The sequence below is a fragment of the Etheostoma spectabile genome, chromosome 13, assembly GCF_008692095.1.
Source record: "Etheostoma spectabile isolate EspeVRDwgs_2016 chromosome 13, UIUC_Espe_1.0, whole genome shotgun sequence".
NCBI classification, from domain to species: Eukaryota; Metazoa; Chordata; class Actinopteri; order Perciformes; family Percidae; genus Etheostoma; species Etheostoma spectabile.
The window spans coordinates 3,073,828-3,082,458 of NC_045745.1; the positions used below are offsets into that span (position 1 = coordinate 3,073,828).

Here is an 8,631-nt window from a genome sequence, read left to right on the forward strand (position 1 = left end):
AACACACAGGGTGAAAACAGGATCTGCAGCCATGTGCAGTACAACAAAAAAATATGGTGTTTTTTGAAAATAAAACCACGTAAACCTCTTCTGGTACAACCTCAAAATACAATTATGAACCTAAAAATGAGCATGATATGGGCACTTTAAAACATAAAATCAAAACTTTAAAATCAGAACAAAATTGGAGGGAGTAAAGAAAAAGGAAACGTTCTACAAAGACAACCCATTTTTTTGTAAATGTCTAATAATAGTGAGAGTTGTATGTAGTTTTTTAAAGGTTTAAGTAAGAGCATTAATCAAACTGATGTTCATGTTGTCCGATGCAGAACTTCATCGCAGTCAGGAAAGAAGACTCGGGCGAATACTTCTGCCGAGCGAAGAACGACGCAGGATACGCCGAGTGTCCGCCCCAGAAGATGGAAGTCTGTGAGTGTGTCACACACACACGTGCATTGTTCACTGTCGGGTCGACCCGCTGTCGGTGTTTAATTTCTACATTCTCGTGAATTCCACAGACGATATCGACGTTGTGGGGATCGTGCTGGGAGTGCTGGTGGTGGCCGTGGTGCTCTTGTGTATAACAGCGGGGATCTGCTGTGCATACAAGCGAGGCTACTTCTCCAGCCAAAAACAGACGGGGAACAAGTAAGACACGAAGACATCCAACCATTCACGTGATCAACTCATCCATGTGTTCCTCTGTAGCCAGCACTTATCCAACCGTGTCATCCATGAAACCATAATGTGCTCTGTGTCTTTTTAGTTACAAAGTTCCAGCTAAAGGAGATGGAGTGGACTACGTCAGGACGGAGGATGAGGTTTGTAGATAGCATTGAGAGTTAGACGCCTGTCGAATATGCAAAGGATGCTATTAAAGGGGAATAGAGTTTATTTTAGAAGGTGGGGAATCAATCTAAAAACTGTAATATCTGGTCAGTAATGTGAAGTATTCAAATGATGGGCACCTGGGTAGCTCATAATAAAGGCCTAAAAAAGCAAAAAATAATAACCTTTACAGAAAAGATTGTACAAATGGTTAATGGGCTAAAACACACAGAGCTACCTGTTCTGCATCTGCCACACACCAGGACCCAGGTGTATAAATGACACAAAAAACACACACAAAACACACATACACCATTTCTACCAAGGATTAATGACAGACGGACAGATGCAGGCAGACAGACACAGAGAGACAGACAGACACACAGACAGACATACATCTCTCGTGATGTTAAATTATGATGTATGATTTTTTTCAATGCATACACATCTTCCTGTCTTTGTGTGGACAGCCAGGTGTGGCTCATTACCTACTTAAATATGAAATATAAAACAAAAAGTGTTATTCCAAATTCCCATTGTGTAGACCTGTAAAGTGTCAAGCAAGGCAGATTTGAGCTGTTAGAGAAAGTAGCTAAAAAACAACCAATAAAAGCATATACTCTTTTAAGTGTACAGGGTCTTTCCTGGCTCAGAATGGGCCTTTGGGGGGGGGGGGCTCAGTTCACTACTTTCATATTTATTAATTGTTATAGTATTTCAACGTTGAAAGTGTTCAAAATTTCAGGGAAAAGTTTCAGAAACGCTGCGAAAAACATTTACGAAAACGTCAATAAAGCGCTGAAAAAGTTCTACAAAAATGTCGAAAAAGAACAACTCAAATTTTGACCCCGAAAAAAAAAAAAACATTTAGAGAGGATTTGAACTGCTATTTGTATTCTCAATTCTTATCATTTTTGTGCTGGCTAAAACCTCCAAAAATTCCTTTTATGCAGGAAAAACCAAAATTTAAGAAAAGGATCTGCCTTACTGTTGAACCACTTGTGCACCATGATGAATACCTAAACACGTCTCCTGTTTGCCTGTGTGTTCTCTGCAGGGGGATTTCCGACACAAGTCGTCATTTGTGATCTGAAAAGAGAGGAGGGATGACGAGGGGGGGGCGCCTGTGCTGAGTGAAAGACATGACATGTGGGACTGCGCTCCACGCTGTCTGACCACGGCGCTGCCACGGCTCATGCTCGGAGCTCTCAGCATGGCTGAAATCCAACTACTCGAGTTTGCCAAAGGTGACAAGATTTCACAGGACAACTGCGTCCAAACTATTACACACGTAGGGGCTGCGATTCATTTGTCGACTTGTATCACCACCGACTGATTTCTTTTGCTCAATTATGGAGTTCTTACTTTACAGTTAATTGCATGGTTTTTAAACACCATCCGAGGTGGAGGAGAGGAAACATTTCTTTAGTCTGCCAGGTAGAAAAGGAGGAGTCTCCCTCCTCCAAAGTCAGTCAATCATGACGCCTTTCTACCTTCGCTTCCAACCTTTTTGCCATTTGTATAACATTTCTTTTCTACTGTTGAAATTTGTCAGACTATTTTTGATGGAATATATTTTAAAATGCCTATAGATAAAGGTTTACTTTTTTAAATATTTGTAAAATACTAACATGTGTTTTTTGTTTTTTGTTTTGTGGATACAAAAAAAATATGTAACAAGAAAGAAAAAGACAATTTGAAAAATGACTTGTATCAGCATCTCAAGATGTGGTTCTTGATCGGCGGTCTTACATATAATAATTTCTCCGCTGGGAATGCCCCCCCCCCGCCCCCCCTTCTGTTGTGAGAGACTTCCATGCTCCTGTTTGTAGATAGTCTTAGTCAGAGGCTTTGAAGAGTGCCAGTCCAATGCTGTGAAACACTGCACACAATCAGTGCTGCATTTTCTTGATTTTAAGTGTCCTTCTATGCTTGCTGTTGATCTTGTATATATTGAATTTACTGTCCAGGATAGAGTTTTGCTGTCATATGTACGTTCAGTATTACACTATAATTATAATTATGATAATAATAGTACTACAGGGTTTGTTAGTTAACCTTCCAGACCCAAAGACAACTCAGTTTTAATACTAGACGTGGTACTCTGACTCTGATTAGTGTGTAAAAGCCTCAATTTGAATTCGGAATGAAACCAATTGGATGACCTGATACAGAGAACAAAGAGCTTTCTGTAAATGTGAGTGACAGACTTATTTTAAAGGGTCATTTTGTTTTTTTCTAACCTGTAACCTTTATTTTTTTCCATGGAGTCTGAGAGACTAATGTGAACAACAATCTTTGAAATTGGTCCAGTATTGAGCGAGGACGCTGTAACATGCAGCTCAGATTATTATTCTAAGTGTCTGACAACATTATGGAAAGAATCCCTACAGAGATGGACCTTTTTTTTTAAAGGTTAAGTTGTTGTTTGACATGAAACGGCCACAAAATAGATATTGCCAAACCCACCAAACTCCATGTAAATAATCACTACTTTTAGCGTGTGTAGAGCCAGCACATTTCCACATGTAAAGGGTGAATTAAGGGTTTATTTCAACCAGACCAGAGGGGTGATTGTTGGAACAGGGGAAAGACAAACCCAGACAACTTTTCATAGTTTTGTTTTGTTTCTGTCCACTTTGAATGAAGTGTGTATTACGTTGATAAATCACTGTTTCTTTACATGGAGTCTGGTGGGTCGATATACATTATACTCTAGTGATAGCGATTTCGGGGTTGTTAAACACAAAGCATCTATCTCTGTAGGGATCCTTTCCATAATTTTGTCAGACACTTATAATAATAATAATAATAATAATAATAATAATAATAATAATCTGAGTTTGTCAGCGGCAAAAACAAAACTTTAGTGGACGTGCAGTGAAGGGACACAGTTGTCCATTAACGTTACATTGCATCTTTTTTAGCCGTTGTCTAGTTTAATACTGGACAAATTTCAAAACTTGTGTTCCCATCACTCACTTAGTCACAAAAACAGAAAAATATGGGTTGAGAAAAAAAGAAACTGATGTTACCCTTTAACTACTGACAATTTTCAAGCTATAATTACTAAAGGTACCAAGAACACCAGACTCTACAGTACACACATTACAGCCAGGTAAAGCACATTGAACACAATCTTTGGCATGAATCCTGCTTGATATTTGCTGATGTCCAATCTGTTTACAAACGATCTTTGCTTATATTTGTGCTAATTAGAGAGTAGACCTCGTCTAACATGTCTAACCTTTTAGCCGTGACCAGGTAGTTGGAATGACAGATCCTCTTAGGTTTGACTGAAACTCATATTGTACTCATTCCTCTCAGCAAAGCTGAAGGCAAACAGCCCTAACCCGACAGTGTTACAGCGGCATACAGCTGGGGTCTGGAGGGTTAACGGTTGTATTGATTGTATATAGATATTTGTAATTTTTGTCTCTCTCTCTCTCTGAAGATTATGTAAAGTGGTGAAAAATGTCCTATTCGAGGCAATATGAAACTCTTTCCATTTGTAAGACTGAGAAAAGGTAACATTTTATCATACCATGATTCATAGCACATGAACACGAGCTTCATAGCGACAGCATGGCAGATGCAGTCGGGATCCAAGCCTCGGGTCAGTATTCAGAACCAACAGATATGTATCAGTATTCACGTACTGTAACTTCCACGAAAGCTCGCGTGGATCTCTTGTTCGGCTGTTTCATACTCTGGTAAAATGTTAACTGAATCTCAGTCATGGTAGAGACGATCTGCCCAACGTTTGCACACAGGAAGAAGAAACACTGCTCCGTCTTTTTCCAAAGGAACCAAGAGGAGACTATTATCCCAACAGAGTTCCCAATGAATCCTGTTCCACAGGTGCAAGTCCCGCAGCACACAGATGCATACAGTCCCCCCCCCCCCCCCCCCCCCCCCCCCCCCCCCCCCCCCCCCTCCCCTCCTCATTTCTACAAATGTCATTCCTCTTAAGTGCCTTCTGTCTTTACATTGGTCCAGTTCCTCCACAGCCGTGCCCTGGTCCACGTGCACTGCTGTGACACTCGGAGGCGTCACCATTCACTTAACCACGAGCCCGGCGTTTGAGAGGAATGATGTCACCGCAAATTTCCACTTCCCCTTCTTTACATACGTATCTGCAAATTTGTAAATAGCTTTGTTTTTCATGGATTGGAAGGTGTAGCTACATTGAAGTAGAAATAGAAATATATTAGTGCCTAAATATAGTGTGAATTATTTTTGGTAAAGACGCATAGCACTATTAGGCGAAAGAAAAAAGATGGACGTTTATATCTGAGTTTATAATACGTACAGTATATTAAAAAAAAAACACACACTTGGCCGACCGAGGTACGTTTTTCATTTCTAACACCGACATGACACCGCTCCGCTGCTTTCACCATGAACACGGTGTTCAAAGCCAGAGTTGACTCGTCAAAGTGCCATGCAGCTGTGATGGTGCTCTAATTATTCCGCCGTTGGGAGGGTTTTACAAAGCGAGTCCATGCTGAGGTTCAGCCAAACGGGAACGTGCAGCAGCTACTGTACATGTACCCCCCCCAGATGAGAAGTCCTTGACACGTGTGTGTGTAATCTGGTGGGATGTTGTCAGGCAGCAGCGATAGAGATTACATTTACATGACAGTGAGAGATGGTTTTCCAGTGTGTGTGTGTGTGTGTGTGTTCTGTTTTAGGGGGAAAGTTAAACCAGGCCAACTCACCATTGTCTCTCAACTCAAGGATAGCACAGTTAGACTGTGTTAGACTGATACAACATGGAAGAAAACCAAACTCACATCCCATAGAATGTCCATTTGGAGCCTGCTCGGGTTGTTTTTTTTTGTTCATTTTAGAACCACCCTATTTGTGATTAATAAAACTCACTTATATTACTGGAGACATTTGTGTTTTCTTTTTTGCGTGTGTGTGTGTGTGTGTGTGTGTGTGTGTGTGTGTGTGTGTGCGTGGAGGCGTTCTGCGTCTGTGCTGCCGGTCATTTCATCATCATTTTCTCTGCTGCTTCAAATCCTCCTCGGCCGCTCTAGAGCCCCCCCGCTGTTCACGGAAATCCCATTCAGTATGAAAGTCCGTCACATATCCCACTGACAGCATCTTTGTTGATCTAAAGCTGGAATCTATTACCGGGAGTTAAGCCATTTACACTGAAAAAAAGCTTTCTTGTTCCTCTCTGCTATCTGTGCCAACTAGCAGCAAGTTCCTGGATAAAGAGCATGGCTAATATACAGTTGTGTTCAAAATAATAGAAGTCCAAGATTACTAACTTCATAAATCATATTTTTAGGTAGAATTGATATTTCTACATGGCAAATTTACTAGTCAGTGTTGTAGACTAATAGAAAACCAACAGAGCCAACAGTCGTGACATGCATGTTCTCAATTCTGTGGAACTGAATACACAGAATTATGGTCCATATTTAAGGAAGCAAATGTGCATGCTTATAGTGCATTTCACACTGAAACACTCAGCAAAATGGTGTGAGGAACAGTGGACTTGGATTAAAAAGTTGATTGGAGAGGGGAAAACCTATAAAGAAGAGCAGAAAAGTCAGCCAAAAGGTTTTCTATTGCCTTGAAATGGAATCCAAAGCCTGAACGACATGGGGGAAAAACAGTCAACTAGCATTGGAATGGAGGGAAGAATAGGCAAAAATGACAAAAGGCTCAACCAATGATCAGCTCCAGGAAAATCAAAGAAGACTTAAAGTTACCTGTGAGTACTGTTACGATCAGAAGAAGGCTAGATCCCCCCCCCCCCTGCAAAGTCCCATTGCTGAAAAAAAGGCACATACTGAATAGGTTGAAATCTGCCAAACAACACACTGACTGGACAAAGGAGAAATGGAGCAACATTCTGTGGACTGATGAGAGGAAAACTGTTCTTTTTGGGTCTAGGGGCTGCAGACAGTTTGTCCGATGACAACCCCCCCCCCCCCCCCCCCAACTGCCCCCATGCACTGAATTCAAGTCCCAGTAAAGAAGACAGTGAAGATAGTAAAGTTTGGTGGTGCAAAAATCATGTTATGGGGATGTTTCTCATCCTGTGGTGTTGGGTCTATTTATCACTGACCAGGGATCGTGGATCAGTTTCAATATCTCAAAATATGAAGAGGTCATGTTGCCTTATGTTGAAGAGGAAATGCCTTTGAAATGGGTCATTCAACAAGAAAATAACCCAAAACACACCAGTAAGGAGCAAAGTCTTGGTTCCAGATGAACCAGATATATGTTATGGAGGGGTCAGCCCAATCCTTGGACCCCAATCCCATAGAACACTTGTGGGGTGACATCAAAAATGCTGTTTCTGAGGTAAAACCCAGTAATGCAGAGGAATTGTGGGATGTATTTCAATGGTCCTGGGCTGGAATACCTGGTCACAGGTGACTCCATGCAACACAGATGTGAAGCAGTTCTCAGAAATAATGGTTATGCAACAAAATATTAGTGTAGTGATTTTAAAGTAAAGCAAACCCTTGAGACGTTTTTCAGTTTACACAGTAAATGTTTGAGTTTGTAAAGAAATTAACCCATTTTATTGTGTTTTATATCAGAAATATGGATTTCTTTCAACCAAATTGCCCAAAAACCACATGCATGATTTAATACAACATTCTTCAGGTAAATTAATGATTACTTTCATTCAGTTTTTGGGGTGTTTTATTTAATCTCATAGCATTTGAAATATTTTTTTCTAATGGTTTCAAACCAGTATCCGGACTAAACTTTGACATCTACCCATCTGTGATCCACTCGACATCCTCTGATCTTAACTATAAGTTTAAATAATTCATAGTTTCTGCCTTTTTTAACTAAAACCGTATGTATAATTTGATATAAACCAGGTTTGCTGACCATGAATTTCAAGAATAAGTGTAAAACCTGTTATTATTTTAGTAAACCACCTCAGTTTTTTGTTTTTTAAAAGCGCCAAAAGCTGGAAAAAGTGAAAAATAAATCCAAAAAAGCCACGTTCATTTTCAATTTTGACCTGGAAGGAAGAGTTCATGGTTAACGGGAAGACGACACAAGGGTTAAAAGCTATTCTAAGGATTTTGAGCGTTATTCACTTTTGCTATTATTCTGATCTGCATATTGTAGTTTGGACACTTTGATTTAAGTCACAGAAAAAATCAATTCAAGCTTGGGTCACCCACTTGGTTCAATGGTTTGATTTGCTAAATGAAGGCGATTCAGTTGAACAGCACACCCCCCCCCGTTTTGCACACCCCTCTGAAGGTTAGGCCGTATTTGTGTCTTAAATTAGGAGGTCTTGTTTAGTCCCGACTTCTAACGAGATACGGGAGTTTCTCACTATGCTGACCCGCACATCTGTGGTTGGCTGGTATGCGCTGCCCGCCATTTCCCATCAGCCCTGCATCCTCTTACTGCCATACAATCCGGCTCATCTGTTCAGTAAATTCCAGATGAATTCCTGTCTATTTATATATCATAACCAAAAGCCTTTATATGTTTTTCAGAGTGTTTGGGACATAAATAAAGCCTGGCATTGTGCTGACAAAGGCAGGGAAGCTTTCAAACTAGCAACACCGATGTAAATAATACACTATTTAACCCTTGTGTTGTCTTCTCATCGAAATTGAAAATCAACACTTTTGTTGAGGCTTTTTTATTATCAATGTTTTTAACTTTTTATTATGTTTGTGTCCCATTGTTCAACATTTTGACGCTTTTTTTTGTTTTCAACACTACTTATTATACTTATTATTATAACTTATTAACTTTAGTTTTACAGTTATTTTTGGAATTTATGGTCAATAAACCTCA

The 8,631-nt window shown here is 40.1% G+C and overlaps 1 protein-coding gene and 1 long non-coding RNA gene across 2 annotated transcripts in view; one reads left to right on the forward strand and one right to left on the reverse strand.

Annotated features, from left to right (window-relative positions):
• Positions 1–4,296, forward strand: part of jam3b (junctional adhesion molecule 3b) — a 43,113-nt gene extending 38,817 nt beyond the window's left edge. The window contains exons 6-9 of the mRNA XM_032533100.1: positions 330–429; positions 519–648; positions 767–821; positions 1,886–4,296. Coding sequence (XP_032388991.1) covers positions 330–429; positions 519–648; positions 767–821; positions 1,886–1,921 — 321 coding nt within the window. The 3' untranslated portion in view covers positions 1,922–4,296. The remainder of the gene's footprint in view (positions 1–329; positions 430–518; positions 649–766; positions 822–1,885) is intronic.
• Positions 1–5,465, reverse strand: part of LOC116700168 (uncharacterized) — a 22,561-nt gene extending 17,096 nt beyond the window's left edge. The window contains exon 1 of the long non-coding RNA XR_004334580.1: positions 5,359–5,465. This is a non-coding gene — a long non-coding RNA (uncharacterized LOC116700168). The remainder of the gene's footprint in view (positions 1–5,358) is intronic.
• Positions 5,466–8,631: the final 3,166 nt, after the last annotated feature.